The sequence below is a fragment of the Sciurus vulgaris genome, assembly GCF_902686455.1.
Source record: "Sciurus vulgaris genome assembly, chromosome: 3".
NCBI lineage: Eukaryota > Metazoa > Chordata > Mammalia > Rodentia > Sciuridae > Sciurus > Sciurus vulgaris.
The window spans coordinates 80,794,537-80,812,149 of NC_136463.1; the positions used below are offsets into that span (position 1 = coordinate 80,794,537).

The following is a 17,613-nucleotide window of genomic DNA, read 5'->3' on the forward strand; positions in this document are numbered from 1 at the left end:
GAATACACCTGTAATGATTTTGTTTATATAAAACACAACAAAATTCAATGATATGTTGTTAAGGGGAATAAGACAGAATATAAAACTGTCATAGAGGTCGGGACCCACCTAACTCAAAATTCCAGAGAATTGTCCAGGGACAGACCCAGGGCAGGGAAGTGGGGGGCACACGGAACCTCCAAGGTGTCCTTAGGCTGGGCGGGGGCCAGGGTGTGAGTGTCATGCTTACTGGTATATCTTAAGCAGCCTTTGTTATTCTTTGGAATATCCTGAATATTCGTTAAGACCAAATTTTATAAAAATGGATGGTTGAGTGGAAGCCAGTGTCCCAGCTGGCTGAGTGGACAGGGATTGAGCAGAGTGACCACAGGGTGAGGTAACAAATTTGTGTGGACCACCAGAAAGTGTTTCAGAGCTTGGAGGTTGTCCCCAGATCACCCAGTGGGCTCATCATGGCTACAACATCTGTCTGCTGCTCAGATTCCCCCGGGGCTGGCTCTGGCCCTGTGGGACAGGCCTGCTCTGCGGCACACATCTCTACGCACGTCCAGGCCGCCTGACCCTCCGCTCACCCGCTCCTGTTACAGACCCAGCCGAGCCCCAGCTTCCGCCCTTCACTCCCTCCACGGAACTGTAATAGAGAAATCAACGTTTTCAGCTGACGAAGCGCAGATTTCTTACTAAGTAAACACTGATGTTTTGGTAGGGAAATTAGGTTTTAAAATTGCACATACAAAGGAGGGCATACAGATGGACTTGGTTAGGATGAGCCCACCGTCAACAGCGGTTCATTCAGTGGCTCCCCCTTTGTCGCGCCCCCTCCCCCAGCGGGAGGATGGGAGGGCGGGAGGACTGACAGTTATATCAAACACAAAAATCCTAAAGCATAAGAGGAACCTACTGGGGAGGCTTTATTTTCCCCCGGCAAAGGATGACTTGTAAGGAGTGGGGTTGGGATGGGGCGGGAGATCCTGGAGGTGGCCTTGGATTTGTTCTGTGGGTCCAAGGACAGAGCTTGGGGGAGCTGGGCTGGTTGGATGAGGCCTTCTCCAGGTGACCGGGGCACTGGTTAACCTCTGAGTACATGGGATCTTGGACAGTAATAGGAGCCGCCCTGGCTGAGTACTGCTGAGCCCAGAATCTTCCAGAAAGTCAACGCCTTAAAGCCATGGGTAGGAATGAGACGGGCAGCGGTCTGGGGAGTAGGAGGGAGACTGTAGGGAGAAGGGGGCCTTTGCTAGACTTCCTGAGGGGCCTGGGATTAAGCAGTGAGAAAGGGCTTGTGTGAATGGTGGTCTAGACACAGGCGACCCCTCCACAGGGAGAACCCTTAAACTCTGGCCTCGCCTGCCAAAGTGCCGTGTGGAATGTCCTTTCCTGCGTGCCTGTCAAACCTAGATGGATAATCCCGAATAGTTTAGATAAACCTCCTTGGAGAGCTGGGGGTGCCGGCATGTGATCTGAAAAGGTGCCCCTTCACAGAGGCACGCATGTCTGCCTGGGAGTGGGGCCTCCCGCTGGAGCAGGGCAACCCCAAGCAGCCTGGGGGTCTGGGGGAGAGGCAGGCTGCCCTGTTGATAAACACCCCCCACTCCTGGTTTCCCATGTTCCAGCCAGGCTGCAATGGCCCAATTTCTGCCTCCTTCCCAGCTGACCATGAGATCTCTGTGGGCAGCGAGGCTGTGCCCCTGTGGGCAGCGAGGCTGTGCCCCTGTGGGCGACATCCCCACTCCCTGGCACGAGGCTGGCACATCATTGGTATGGGAGGACACAGACATGCACTAAGAACACCCGCTGCTGAATTAAGTGGCAACTTAACTCTTTCTACTCTGCTCGGGGGTGGGAACAGGCCAAGGTCACATTTCAGAAGTACAGCCCTCGGGGAGAGGAGGACAGGGCTCCCCACAGGCACCATATTTCTCTTCCATGGGCATGGGGACAGAGTTGATGCTGGCCACCAGCCTTTTCAAAGCACAAGGACTTGGGCAGCACAGAGACTACCCCTTTCCTCAATGTGTTGACTGAGGTTGGCAGGAGTGACCCCAAGGGACAGCACTTAAGATACAGATAAATCTAGCAACAACAAATTGGGCTGCATCAATGAATGCCTTCTGGGCGCTAGCATAGGCTTTATCTCAGAGAGGATCCTAGGACATGTGCAGTCTAAGAGCATTCCTTACCTCAAAGGCCAATTCACCTGGTCAGTTCCTGAAATTTTATGTTAGAGATTAATTCCTTTAGATTGATGGCCGTTCTGTTTCCATGCTTGCTGACAGGGCTAACACACTGAAGCCCTGAGAGCTGTAGCAAGACTCTTTCCTTTCAGAAGGCAAATGGCCTGGGGAAGAGCTTAAACTTGGGGGTCAGATATCACTTGCAGGCTGAGTGATCTTGGGGAGATTTAAATTCTGGGAAACTCCAATTTCCTGCTGTGTGAGTGGGAAAGGATACCACTCACCTTACAGGTTACTAGGGGGACTGAATATGGCACCCTCAACCCAGCATCCTAGAGTGTCTGGAACCAAGTGTGTGTACTGTTCTAATATTTTGTATAAGTCAGGTGGCCCTGAAGCAAGAGAGAGAGGAAGTGGCTATGCTCCCAATATCCCTTCAAGGGCACACCCCTCATGACCTAACTTCCTCCCACTAGGTCCCACTTCTTAAAGGTTCCACCACCTCCGAATAGCCCACAGGGTAGGGGCCAAGCCTTCAGCACATGGGCCTTTGGGGAATACTTCAGATCCAGTTATGGGATACTTCAAATAACTCACTTACCTACTCCTCACAAGGCTTCCATGAGGGGACTAATACATTTCTGTTTGGATGGGGAAACAGGCTGCTGTGAATCAGCCAGTCCAAGGATATAGAGGGAATAGCAGCAGAGGTAAGATCTGGACCTTGCCCTACCTGGTTCCACTCCATCCTGGGAGTGTGGGAGGGAAATGTCTGAAATAGCGTCAAGGACAGGAGAGGGTCAGAGGGTCACTTCCTGACCCTGCAGGACCTGCCGGCCACCAGCACCTCCTTGCAGCTGCTGGCACACCCTCCCCCATGTAGACTGGTCTCTACAAATCAAGATCTGCTTCACTTCCCGTTGGCCTGCTCCTTGCTGACCACACTGGGTGTCCCCAAAGCCCAGAGCCAGGCAGCTCCTCTTCTACGAGGGGCAGGCACTCAGCAAAGATCAAAGACCAGGCCGCCTTATCAGACACGCTTCTCATTAAACTTTTATAGGCCAGATTCCATTATAAATGAGCTGTCTGTCTCTGGTGCTGGAAAGCTGACACTCTCAGCCGGGGGCCACTGTAATGGGGTGACCCTAGGGGTCACGCTGCCTGGGTTCAAATCCCAGATGTGCTACCAACTGGGAATGAATCGCTGGAAAGGCAGCAAGTCATCCTCTGCCTCCATGTCCCTACCTATGAATGGGGAATCACCTTACAGGGTGGGTGATATATAAGAAGAGCTTATGATAGGTGGGAATCTACATCATGTATAACCAGAAGAATGAGAAATTATACTCCATTATATATGATGTAGCAAAGTGCATTCTACCATCATGTATAACTAATTAAAACAAATTTAAAAAATTTTTTAAAAGACTAAAGAACCAACCAGGAAGAAATAATTTTGTCAATTTAGGTTAGAATTTTAGTATGAAGAGTATACTTGAGTATACCGTCTTCTTGCATTGCGGTACCTCTCTCCATGAGAGTCTTTTGTCTGAGTTGTGTACCAGTTAGCTACTGACACACTCATGCTGCATAACATACTGTCTCAAGATACAGTGGTTTACGAAACATTTATTTCTCCCTAGATTGTGGTTGATTTTGTCTGACTTAGCCCAGTTCAGTTCAGTTCAGCTCTGCTCCACACATCTTTCAATTTCCTCAGATCAGTAGCTTGCCTGAGGCACGCCTCTGTCATGGTGATGGCAAAAGCATAAGAGCATAGAACAGAGCACATTCTATCTCTTAGGACTCAGAACCAGTACGGGTGCACCTTCCCACATCTCACTGGCCAAAGAAATTCACAGGCCAAGTCCAACATAAATAGGGAAGGGGAAAATACTCTTCCCATAGGGTTTTGGGGAGGTAGGGTGGGAAGAAATAAACATGTGCTGAACTATCATCTCATCTACAGCTTTTTTCTTTTTCCTTCTGTTCCTGTCACTTACCATTATTATATTTTTGTAGACCAATAAAACTTGTATTCCACCAAAAAAAAAAAAAAAAGGAGCTTATATCATGATAAAAGATGGTATGGCTCCTTTGCTGGTGGATCCCAGGATCCCTGGGCCCAGAGAGGTCAAGAGACCTGCCTAATGGTGTCTCTCAAGGTTGTTCACCCTGTAGTGAGGCAGGGCTCCATATCCATGTGTCACTCAGTCATCAGGCAGCCATAGAGGAAGGACATGCTGCCTCGACCAGACTTTCTGGGCTCCCTCTTTACCTGAGGCCCAGTTGTTACCTGAAGAAGTTCTTAAGTGGTCAGCCACAGCAGGGTTTTATTTTTGTTTTTGTTTGTTTGTTTTTGGTTCTTTTTAGTTACACATGGCAGTAGAATTCATTTCAATATAATTATACACAGCAGGATTTAAAGAGAGATCCAGAAGAGAGGAGGGCCATGTGGGTGGACCCATGTGAGGGGAGGGGACAGGCCTTTGGTGGGTGACCCTGGGTCCACCCAGCATCTCAGGCCAGGAGGCAGGCCAACGTGCCCTTGAGAAAACTCCTCCTTCCATGAGGCCCTGGAAAGAAACACGCAAGTTTGCAGAGGGAGGAGAAGGTTCTTCGAGAAACACAAACAAAGCCAGTCCTCTCTAAATCGTGAACTGGTGTTTTGAGCCAAGAATCAAAAAAATATCCAAATTTCTTTCTGCCCAAACCCCCACCCTCTGTGAATGGCTGAGGGCAGAGTCATCAGGGCCTGGGACAGTGCTGGTGAATCACAGGCTGAGCAGGCAGCCGTGTTTATCAATCTCAGGACGAACCGGTGCCGACTTTATGGAACACTGACCTTGGAAAAAGCCATCTTCAAATCCCCCAGCCTGGGAAGTCATGCGCTCAGCGCAGCAAAAGCAAAGAAATTCCTTTCTAAAGAGAAGGCACACCAAAGTTCGGCTAAAGCCCCATTAACATGTGCAGGCGGTGATGAAGTGGGGGCTGGACATTCTTAACTGCTCTCGCAGGGGCCTCTGGGGAGAGTGCACTACGAGTGACCGAGTGTACAGAGGACGGGAGGAGGTAGCCCCCACACCCACCAGCTGCTGTCCCTGTCCTTAATATACCTGGGCCAATGTGTTGGCTATACGTGACTTGATAGCTACAACATGGAGCCATCTGTCCCTAGCAAGAGCCCCCTCCTCTCTCTTTGTTCATGCAGGGTGGCCTTGGGTCTTGATGGCCAATGCCATGCAAGCCAAGTACAGCTCAGGATCAAGGGATCTGCAGGGAGCAATGAGCAGTGGCCAGGTCTCTAATTCATGTTACCACTATGACTCCACGAAGCCAATACACAGCTCTGGGCTGTTGAATAATCAGGGTGGCCTCCAGTGGTGCCCAGCTCTGACCTGTGGGTGCTTGGAAATAAGCAGATTCCCAGGTATCCCCTAGCCCAAGGACTCAGAACTTTTGGAGCTGGAGCTGAGGAGTGGGCTTCCTTAAGTCACACTAAGGTTGCTCAGATCTGTAGGCAGGTTTGGGACTACAGCAAGTGACAGTTTCCTAAGTCCTTCTGGGCTAAAGGTAGCCAGAGTTGGTCTTCTCTGAAGCCTAGGGCAGGCCAGGGCAGGCCAGGCCTAGGCTCAACCCACCAAGTGACATCAAGAGCTGCAGGTTGACCCCAGACTCCTGAACCAGGAGCATGGACTTCTACCTTCCCCTCCAGGACACAAGTTCATTCTGGCCGAGTCAGCCCAGACTCCTCACACCAAGGACATGAGGACCCTTGAGGGAGCCTGCCATGTTCACTCACATTCCCCACAACACCCTGGCAAGCCTGTTTCCAAAAGACAGGGACCAGGACCTGTGCTCTTCCTTCCGTGAGCACTGAGAGACTGTGGAGAGACTGCATACCAGGCTCACTGCAGTCCTCACTGAAGATCGGTGTGAATGACCAACATGCTTTATTGTATGCTATTGGATGAAGCCAGTGATCCCAAGTAAGCCAGGTAATGGTCCCCCAAGATGCCTGTGTCCTAAACCACACAGCCTGTATTACCTTCAATGGCAAAGGGATTTTGCAGATGTGATTATGTTAAGGATCTTGAGATGGAAAGATGATCCTGGATAGCTGAGTGGGCCCTAAAAGCAATCATGGTCTCCTGGCAAGAGAAAGGCAGAGAGAAAACTGCTTTAGAAGAGGGAGACAGCAATGTGAAGACAAAAAGAAAAAAAGGTGGTGTGATGTGACCCTGGGGTTGCAAGCCAAGGAATGCAGGAGGTGTCCAGAACGAGAAAAGTCAAAGAAACAGATTCTTCACAGCAGCCTCCAGGTGGAACTGACCCTTGATGTTAGCTCCATCAGTTTCCAGCCTTCAGAACTCTGTGATAATACATTTTTATTGGTTTAAGTCATTCAGTTGGTGGCAATTTGTTATAGCAGCCACTGATAACTTAAATGCTACCGTTCAGTCTAGAGAAAGAGCCGCGCAAGCCAGTGAGTGACAAGCCATTTTCCACCAGCCAGTGGCTAGCATGAGCTTTCTCCTGCCCCAGACTCTGTTGGCACTCTGTTCTCCCTGGCCAGGAAGGAAGCAGGCCAAGAGAGGGCATCTGACTGTCCAACCCCAAACCAGAGAATGGCAAAGCCCAGAAAGAAGACCCAGCCCATGGCCACCTGCCTGCCTAGTGAGTCCTCTGAAACTGAGGGACTTCTCATTCAGTGGCAGGGCTCTGTCTGTGACCAGAGCATTTCCAGACCCAAACTTCAGAGCATCATGTTAAACAGACTGTGGATCCCACTCCAGGGTCTCTGACTCAGCAGGTCTGGGATGAAGCCTGAGAATCTGGGAACAGGGTCCCAGGTCAAAGTTATGAGAAACCATAGTCAGAGTATTGGGGTCTTCTCACACTTCTTGTGTGCTCCTAAGTGTGTTGAGAGATGTTAGCCAGGACGCTCACCGGTACGGGGACGCACACCTGTGTAGACTCCTTCAGCTCAGAGCTCTCTCAGCATTTCCCACATTTCCCATCTAACAAGGGACACTCGACTTGCTGAGCCCAGGATCTATGCCCCTGAGCCACCCGAACATTTCTCAAGAGCAGGAAATCAGCAGCCCTGACTCCATCCTCAGCAGGAACTGAGCTCCTAAGACTTTCAGATGCCACCAACTGAGCAATTTTTAGATGATTCAACTAGTTACAAACATCTGCACTTTTCAGAAACTTCCTGGGCTGTGTGGTATAGCCACCTGCAACTGGAGGCTCCCTGGAGGGGGTCAGAGGATGGTAGTGGCCCCATAACCCACAGATGCACTGAAGCAAATCACTCAAGAATCAGGTACACATATCAAAAAAGCATGGAAAGTTTCCAATGTGTCAAAAGGACACAGAAGACAATTTGAAGGAACTCCCAATGGCCAAAAGTGGGACAATCTGAACAACACAATAAATACTGAAAATTATCCACAGAATAACATGAATATCCATGTATCAAATGAATAAACAAGTAAAGAAAACATAGGAGAAAGGACATTTCTTCCTTACAGTAGAATTCCAATCAATATACAATGATGGAAACAGAACACCATTTGCAAACCTAATAATCACAAGAATCTTCCATGGATATTTAAGACAGTGGGTAAAACTGATGAGAAACGGGGTATACACATCTTCCCAAAGTAGCACCCAACCAGACACTTCACAATTACAAAGACAACAAATTTAAAGTGGAAAATCCCACAGACACTGCCTTAAGCAAATGACCAACAGTTCCCATGCTTCCTGATACCATGCCTAGAAAGTGCACGATATCACTTTTATGATATTAATTCCTCCAAATGTGTCATCTGAATGTAACTATGAGCAGTATCAGGTCAACCCAAACCAAGAGGCATACTGAGAGACATATGCAGTAACTTCTTCAAAAGTGTCAAGGTCACAAAAGACAAAGAGGGCTCCAGAGCCACCCAGATGAAAGACGGTGGAGGACATGCAATAACCAAAGGCAACGTGGGCTCCAGGGCTGGCTTCTGAACCAGGAAAAAAGACATTAGTGGGCAACCAGCCACATGTGGATGAAAGGGGTAGGTTAGTTCACAGCCTTGTATCAGTCTTCGGTTATGTAAGATGTTTACATTGGAAGAATCGGGTGAAGTGCACACAGGAAATCTTTTATAATTTTTCCAACTGCTTTTGCATGTCTGGACTTATTTCAAAGTAAAACATTAAAAAGTAAAAAATATCTTAGAAAAGAGAATAAAAGTCCCAGGTTTGCTGTGTCCTAGGGAGGCAATATGTTTCCCCAAACAGGTGTTGTCTGAGGGCTGACTGTTGTACTTCTTGGATACAATGCTTTGAGTGTCATGAGCGTTCAGCAAATGCCTACTGACTTCATTCTGACAGGAGACTGGAGAGGCAGGATGATTTGCCTCCGCGAGGTGCCACATGTGGAGAGGGCTGTCCACTCAACAAGCATTGACTGTGCACCCGCTGTGTGTCAGCCGTTAGGTAGAAATCCAATGGATGCTTAGAGCTGGCTGGGAGGTGGGTATGCAAGCAGCTCATTCTGGGGACATAGTGTAGAGGGAACCCAGGGCAGGGCCCCACTCAGTGTAGGGGACCCAGTAACCCCTGCAGGAGGTGGCTCCAGAGTTGAGGCTTAGGGGTGGCCAGGTGGAAGGGATCTAGGTAGGCTGGGCAAGTGGCATGTGCATAGCAGATGGGAGGCAGGTGGTGTGAGTCGGAACCAGGTAAGGTGACTGGAGGGGTGTGGTCAGGAGAGACTTTGGGGCCAGCCGATCCTTCACAGAAACTTCCCTGATAGGTAGGTGTGGGGGCAGCAGAGATATTGGGACCTCTCTTCGAGAAGGAGAATGAATGCGGCAGTGAGGTGTTGAGCTCGGGTCATAAAGACCAGGAAAGGGACATGAGCCATGGGCTCAGAGGGCCCAGCTGGAATGGAGAGGGGCAGGGCTGGACTTACTAGACAGTGCTGGTGAACATGCCCTTTGACCTGGACATCTCAAGGTCAGGGAATAGGAAGAGACATTGCTTTGAGCTTGTCCTTATGGTAGGGGGACCACTAAACACATTGTCCAAAGTGGAACCCTTGAGATGATCAAAGGGACAGCATATATCCACAGTCGCCTTCCTTATCCAGGGTTTTGAGCCAGAAGGGGACTCTCACTTGTTGGATGGGTAAAGCAGGCAGATCCACCAAGGAAGTCTAGAGCCCGAGAAAGAATGACAGGAGGTGAGCCGAGCTTCCTTCTTAGAAGGCACCAGAGGGCTGGCGGGTGTGCACATGCCTCCCGTTCACATGCTTACACTCACAGGGGCAAAGGTGCAGTCCACTGGGGACCGCACAGATCAAGCACTTCAAAAAGGAAGATGGAGGCAAAAGCGACAGCTGAGGCTGCTGGGGAGGCGCCTCCCGAGAGGCAGGTCACTGCACGCCAGGAGCAGCGAAGGGCGGGGGGGCAGGACTTACCCGTGCACGCTGTGGACAGAGTGAGGTTCGTAATGGTACCTTCCCTCTTGATGTCGCATGTCAATCGGCAAGGGTGCATGGAACGGCGGCAAGAGGTGCTGTGGCACTGTGGAGGGGGAGAGAGAGAAAGGACTTCAAAAACTTTCCCCTCCCTCGAAAAGCAATTTTCAAAGAGCTTTAAGCTCGATGAATTTCAGAGCAAGAGTAGCCAGGACAAGGGGCTGCATGGTGCCCGTGCTATCACACACCCACGAAGGGGGATGAATAAATAATCAAAGTCAGCCCGAGAATCCTACATCTTCCACATAAAAGATCCCCAACTGCGCTCTTGACAAAGACAAGCAGCTAAGCGCTCTTTGAACTCGGGGAGATTACAGGCAGGGCCACGAAACCAGGCTCAGCCCGCAAATCAGGGCTGACAGAGTTGACAGGCTCCAACTCCGCCAGCTTCTGCCCACCCCAGCCTTGTCGGCGTGTGGCTCCAGCAGCACGGGGTGACAACATCTGGATGTGGCCAGGCACACGGGCAGGAAACGTTTACCTAGGACCATCTGTGGAGGCAGGGCCTGCTCTGAGGGGACAGCCAGGCTCAGGAAGGCCACATCCCACCAACCTGCTGCCTGACCCATCTTGCGGGCAGCATAACACAGATGTCTGTGTGAATCTGTTCATTTTCCAGCTCTTAATATTAATTATTGACCCGTGTGCACTGACGGGGCCTCCAGGATTGAAAACGCCAACACGTGCGTGTCAGTTTCCAGAGCTGAGTCAGCCTCCTGTCTGCATTTGGCCTGTGCTCAACAAATCATCATGATAATTGTAGGATGCTCTTTGCTTATTTAAAAAAAAAAAAAAAAAAAAAAAAAAACCTGGGTACCCTGGAGGCAAACATAATTATAGGCTTTAGAGAAACAGGGCTCTTTAAAAAGTAGTTAGACTGGGAAAAGGGCTAAGAAGTAGAGATTTCTCAGTCGACTCTCCCTCGGTCTGAGGGCGACAGGCCAGGGGGGAGCAGTGTTGAGTCTGGATTTCTGAATAATCGAAAGAGATGTGATTGGTCTGTTTTTTTTTTTTTTTTTTTTCTTTTTTGCATACGTGCAGGTCAGCTGATGACGAGGCATCGTGTAGTAATGTGTAAAAATAAGGCTGCCATTTCTCTGCAAATAGATTCTAACACTGTACTATAAACACTATAGTACACTTTCCTTGTATTGTCTTAAAATATACACAATATAAAACTTACCATTTTAACCATTTTTAAGTATACAGTCCAGTGGCATTAAGAACATTCACATATAGCCACTGCCACCACCCTTTTCCAGAACTTTCTCATCATTACCAACTGAAACTCTGCATCCATTAGACCCTAAATCCCCCTCTCCCACCCCTGGTAGTTGTCACTCTACTTTTTGTCTCTATGGATGTATCCACACTAGCTGGCTCCTATCGGTGGAATTCTACTTTACTTGCTCTTTTGTGCCTATTTAACTTGGCATAATGTCCTCAAGGTTAACAGAATTTGTAGCAAGTGTCACAATTTCCCTCCTTCTTAGACATTTTGTTCGTCCATCGTCTGTCAACAGACACTTGGGTTGGATGCTATGAATTTTTAAGGGGAGGAAATTTCTCTACTGAATCTTAACTTTAATTTTGACACATTCAATTTTATCTTCATAGTTCCACAGTTCTGGTACTTTCCATAGGGAGTAGGAAAAAAAAAAGGAAATCTTCTCCCTGTGCTTAAATCAACTTGCCAATATTAGACTCAAAAAGGAGCTGGCCAGCAGATGTAATGGAAGGCATCCAGTCCGCTGGTCCTGCTTTGCTTTAAGAACCACTGACTACTGGGCCACCTCTCCCTTTGATCCCAGTCCTCTGAACAGGGAGCCTGGGAGTGGACTGTGACTCAGTTGCTGTGATAGAATAACCAGGTGCTGTGGAGGCTGTGGACCCTGGGAGTCAGGGACACTCTCCAGTGGCAAGTTTTGGACAAGTCTCTGCACCTGTCCGAGTCTCCATATGCTCATCTGAACATGTAACAGTGACTACCTACAAGGTTGCTGTGAAGGTGTAGAAATTTCATGTGAAGATGCTTAGCCCAGAGCCTGTGCAGCTCAGAAGCACTCAACAGGTGTTACTATGACAATGACAATTAGCCCTAGTATTTATTTGGAGCACTCAGAGGTCACAAACTATGAATTTACTATGTGAGGCAAGGGACAAGATGCTCACACTCCAGGCCCTGGGAGGCTGGAGAGTCAAGTGCTGGCCAGTCTACACACCAGGACCATTTGGACTTTCCTACATCTCCAGACAGCCAGCAGCAAGCAGCATCCACTTCTTAAATGTACAGGAAAGTGCCTTTAAAAAAAAAAATAATGCTAGGGTGGAATCCGAGGCCTTGCACATGCTAGGTAAGTGCACTGAGCTACCTCTCCAGTCTGTGGAAGCACCTTTAAGAAGCAAAACAAAACAACACATCCAAAAAGACCAGATTGCAGTATTACTAACAAAATAAAAATTGCTTTCATGAACAGTATTTCTGAATGCTTCCCTATACTTCCAGATGCCTCTCGTTGCAGCTAGAGTAGGTGCTCTGGGCCCATTTCACGGATGCAGAAATGAAGACCAAGGGTGATTCAAGGTCTTTTCCAAAGTCACAGAGCTGAAAAATGACAGCCAGGAAGTGAATCCATTGCTCATAGGCTTTTCCCCCTGCCTAACCACACGGACACTCGGAGGCAACCACAGGTGTTGAGTGATCTCCAGGGTCTCCCCTCCCCACCTTGCTTACGGACTGTGGTTAACAAACGTACACCCAGCACCCAGCCTTGATCTCAGTGCTTTGCAGACACCAGCTCCTCACAGGAACCCCAGCAAGCTGTACTCAGCCCAGAATTCCCAGGGGTCGTCCTCTCACCTGCACCCCAGTGTGCCCCTATCCTTCCCTGTCTTGCTCTTGCACAAGTTAAACAGGGTCCCCTAATTCATCAGAACCCAGACCACTCCCAATTCCAGCTGGTAGCTGAAATGGTGCTCTGCTTAGGATTCAGGGCTGATGCAACTTCAGCCGGGTCCCAAGAGTTTAAAACCTGAAGGAACCAAGCACCTGCATATCACCAGCTCCAGGACTGCCCTGCTGCCTGCCTACAGGACCAACCTGTGTGTGTGTGTGTGTGTGTGTGTGTGTGTGTGTGTGTGTGTGTGTGTGTGAATGCAGTTTGTATATATGTGTGTGTGCATGTGTAATGGGGTACATGTGTGTTGTTCCACGTGTGTGTATGTGGCATACGTGGATATATGGTACGTGTATGGTATGTGTATATATGGTATGTGTGATGTGCAAGTGCATTTGTAGTGTGTATATATGTGCTTGTGGGTGTATGTGTTGCATGTGTTCGTGTATGGTGGTAAGGGCACAGTTTGGATCTGGAATGTCCCCAGGCTCATGTATTGAAGACTTGGTCCCCAGTGCAGCAATGGTCAGAGGTGGGACTTTTGGGAAGTGATTGTATTGTGAGGGCTCTGACCTCATCACTAGATAAATCAATAGATAAATCATTGATGGATTCATAGTTGAACTATAAGGAGGTGGTGGAAAGTGTAGGAGGTAGAGGCTAGTTGAAAGGACTGGGTATTTGGGGTGTATCCTAGAAGAGTATATCTTTTCCCCAGCCCCTTCCTGTGTGTCTCTCTACTTCCTGGCTGCCATGAGGTGAGCAGGTTTGTTCCACCATGCCCTTATGCCATGATGTTCTTCCTCACCTCAGGACCAGAAACAACGGAGACAAATGGACTGAAACCTGAGCTAAAATAAATCTTTCCTCCTTTAAAAGGATTTTCTCAGGTATTTTGTCATAGTCACAGAAAGCTAACACAGTATATTGTGTGTTGTTGTTGTTGTTGTGTGTGTGTGTATGAGGGCCTAGACCTTCCAGGAAGAGGTGTGAGGGACAGCCACTCGTGGAGTCCTGCTGTAGCTGGCCAGCTCCCTCCTTCCTGGCAGGTCCCTGGGCAAAGGCTGCGGATCAGAAGGAAGAGCCTTTCTCTTTCTCAAGGTAGGGCTCCGGGTGTCATTCTCCCACCAGCCTTGTGCTCTCCAGGTAGAAGCCCCCTTGGCAGACGCAGGCCACAGTCCACATCTACCCTTCCATCACCCTAGCCCTCTGCCTCCTTAAGAGGAGCCTGAAAATAGGGGCAGAGGCTCCTCCTGTCCTGGGGCTCATGTGTTAGGCTGGTCGGCAGGAGAATCGCAAAGTCAATAATGTCACCTGCCTCATAGGGCTTTGATTATGGCACCTCATTTGATATTACCATCAACCCTGATCTTGACCCATTTTTCAGAAAGTAATATTGAGGCTCTGGATGATGTGACTCTATTTCCAGGTGAGCAATGACTGGGCAATGCCCTGGGTAGATAGGACCTCTGTGCACTAGTTTTCTAGTACAGTGCAGTGTTTGCCCCGGGATGGATGGATGGTAGATAAGTCAGCAGGTAGGGGAAGGAGCAAGGTGTCAACCCAGGGACCTGATGCCCAGACCCTTCTGCCTGACCTGAGAGGAGATCTGCCTGGCCCACTTGCAGCGCCATTGCGGTGGCCAGTTGCTGTTGGAGTGCTCACATACTCCTTCATGAGGAGTGTGTTCCCTATCTACTCTGTATTAGCACCTGCTGCGCGGCAGGCACTGTTGGGGATCTGAGGACAGTGTCGTGACAAAGTGGCCTAAACCACAGCCCAGGGAGAGGGGACAGTAGGGACACACCAGCAAGTACATCTGCACCATAACCAAGGAGGGGACCAAGCCAAGGAGAGAACCAAGCAGGGCAAGGGCTCTGAGGAAGTGGGCCACCTGCAGAGGCAGTCGGGGGGGGGCCCCGTAGGGGAGAGGGCACTGTGGGCAGATACGACAGCAATGGCCAAGGCCTGGAGGGAGCGAAGAGCTGGCAACGTCAGCACAGAGGCTGATTTGCAGGAAGCTGAAGCGCAGGGACGGGTGGAGGTAGGAAAGACAGACATGGAGGCCTTGGACGCTGCTGTGAGGAGAACTAGCGATTTTTTTTTTTTTTTTTTTCCTGAGCAATTTGGGAAAACCCTGGGAGGCTCTGAGAGGGGACTCACCTGCTCTGAGAAACTCTTCAAAATGCCACACAAGGAGAGCCCAGTGCTGTGGGGCAGGGGTGGACATCAGCCAGGAATCCCAAACTGACCCTGTCACTAGGTGGCCGTGGGACTTTGGGGGAAATTGTGGCCTCTCTTTGGGTCCCACATCACCACTCTGTACAACAGGAGTTAGCAGTACAATCCTGCTGCCTGAAAGTGGTCACCTTCTTCTGTAGAAAGGGCTATGCTTGTTCTAGCCAGTGACACTCTGAGGCTGCTAGAGGTACCCCTGAGCGGGCCGTGGACAGGGCTTGGGGGCTTATGCTATATAATTCACTAACGCAGTGGCCCTTCCAAATCTCATCAGCCCCAGCCCCAGTCACCTGAGCCTGGTTGTTACAGGATAGCATTCCACACACACACACAGTCTCTGGAAACTTGGATTTCGACAGGGCAAACTGAGGGATGAACATTGATACTGGTCTCAGGACATTTCAGACTAGCATGACTCATCCCCTCATGCTCCAATGGAAGCTTCCAGAAGTGAATTTTTGGTTCAGAGTCCCTCAGTTAGACTGAAGAGAAGGAAATTCTACTATCAAACTTGTGAGAGAAATCGCTCCATCCAGAGGCTCCAGAAACACCCAAGGAACGTGAAGTAGAATATAAAGAACTAAAGCTACCTTCAAGTGACATATTGAATCAGGTCCCTCCACACATTGTTTTCATTGAGGGCTCTTTTTTTTGAAGGGGGAGAAAAATCTGAACTAAATCATGTCTTTCCGGCAGAGGGAGAAACACACACACACACACCCCATATACCATTTCAAAGAAATAACTCTCTTTTTAAGTTTCTGAGGAAGAAACTCTAAGATGGGAATTTTCAGAGCATTACCCTCCCCCACCGGAAAAAAAATGCAGATTTGTTTTCCATCCCATATAGAAAGACTGAGACCTTGAGAAGTTGAGGACAGCGGAGGGATGACTTTTCACTGAAACCCCAGGCTTCTTCAGTGCTAATTTACACACCAAATACTCCTTGGTGGTGGCCCTGGGTGAGGGGACATCTGTGTGGTGAAGCCCTGGAAGCCCAGCTCAAGTTAATGCCCATTAATAACGACTCTGGGAGGATGGGGAGAGAATGGGGTGGGGGTCGGCGAAGAGTTCAGACAAAGGATAGGGAAAACTGGGTCATGGAAATGTGACCAGGAAGCCGTATCTGTCCCCGGAAGTGTTCTTGGATGAAGTCATGTGTTGCTACAACACAGGAGCTGCCCGCCCTACTCCATGGGCTGAGCTCAGAGCCCCCCTGACCAGAGGCTGTTCCATGGTTGGAGGAACCTGTGAAGTCAAGAGAGACTGGACAGGGTGGGGGACACTGTCCTAGGCTGTCCAGACCCCAGGGACTAAGTCTCCAGTTACTACGGTCTCTTTGATCAATATGGTGGCATGGGGCTGGGCACAGTGGCATATGCCTATAATCTCAGTGAGGCTGAGGTAGAAGGATTGCAAGTTCAAGAGTAGCCTGGGCAACTTAGCAAGACTCCATCTCAAAATAAAAAACAAAAAGGGTTGGAGATGCAGCTCAGTGGTTAAGCACCCTGGGTTCAATTCTAAGTATCAAAAACAAGTTATCGAGGACATACATCAGCTGTAGAGTGATCCTGGGTTCACGTCCTAGTATTTGGAAGGGATGGAATTAGCTTGGAACAAATGGCTGGTATGTGTGCAGCTGGCCTGGGGCTACATAAGAAATGGGATCCTGCAAGAGAAGCGCTGTCGCCCAGGCGCTGACCATAGGGAGGTGTGGGCAGGTGGCTCTGGATGGGGGACTGGCCATTGCACAATACAGGTCTGAGTCCTATGGGGCATAAACACTTCTAAGTGCCGCCCATGAGGCCCTGAAACGGAGACCAGAGTCAAGACCAGGACGGCCATGCAGAAGGCCCATCCTGTGACCAGAAGGCCATTCATGACCAGGAAGGGAGGGAGCACGGGGGTCCTTGATTCTGAAATGGGGAGGTCTAGAGACAGTGTTGCAGATGGGTGTTTTAGCCAACTTTTTCGCTCAGTGACTATAAGAGCATATTCAGAGGGGGGAAAGTTTATTTGGAGCTTACGGTGTCAGAGTTCTCAGTTCATAGACAGCCGGTTCCATTCCTCAAGGTGAAGCAGAACATCATGGTGGAGGAAAGTGGCTGAGGACATGGCCACCAGGAAGTGAGAAAGACTAAGCTCAGCTCACCAAATATAGACCCCAAAGGCACGCCCTCAATGCCCCACCTCCTCTAGTCACACCTACCTGCCTGCAGTTACCTTCGGGGGAGTAATCCTGGGGAAAGGCTCTCATAACCCAAACATTTCTCCTCTGAACCTTATTGCATTGTCTCACTCATGAGCTTTTGGGGGACACCTAATATCTGAACCATAATATGGAGAAGTCAGCAGCAGGAGAAGCTCCAGGCAAAAGAGTGTGTGGCTGGGCTCTAGACCAAGACCACCCTGGCTAGTGCAAGGCCCCTCTACATGCTGAAGAGCAGAGGCTCAGAGAATAGGATCCCCCTTAAGATCCAACTTTCTTAAACAAACCCAGTGCTGCTTTTTAGGAAGGGAGGGAGATGGATGGCCTGGACAAAGTGTTGAGGAGGGAAGGCCGGGCAGCAGGACTGGAGCTTTGGGCTGCTCCAGGGCTCTACTGTGAAACATCTGCACAGGCTCTGGAGGCTAAAGGGAGCATGTACACATAAAACCTGTCATCTCTAGGCCTGGACCACACTCAAGTTGATCAAACAAGGACAAATGCAATTCTGAGTAGGACCTGCTGGCTGCACAGTCATCAAAGACTTCTGATCCCAAC

At 49.5% G+C, this 17,613-nt stretch overlaps 1 protein-coding gene across 2 annotated transcripts in view; it reads right to left on the reverse strand.

Moving 5' to 3' along the window:
• Positions 1–17,613, reverse strand: part of GLI2 (GLI family zinc finger 2) — a 239,354-nt gene that overhangs the window by 43,183 nt on the left and 178,558 nt on the right. For both annotated transcript variants that reach the window (XM_079132140.1, XM_079132139.1), the window contains exon 3: positions 9,655–9,760. In XM_079132140.1, the coding sequence (XP_078988266.1) occupies positions 9,655–9,760 (106 nt within the window). The remainder of the gene's footprint in view (positions 1–9,654; positions 9,761–17,613) is intronic.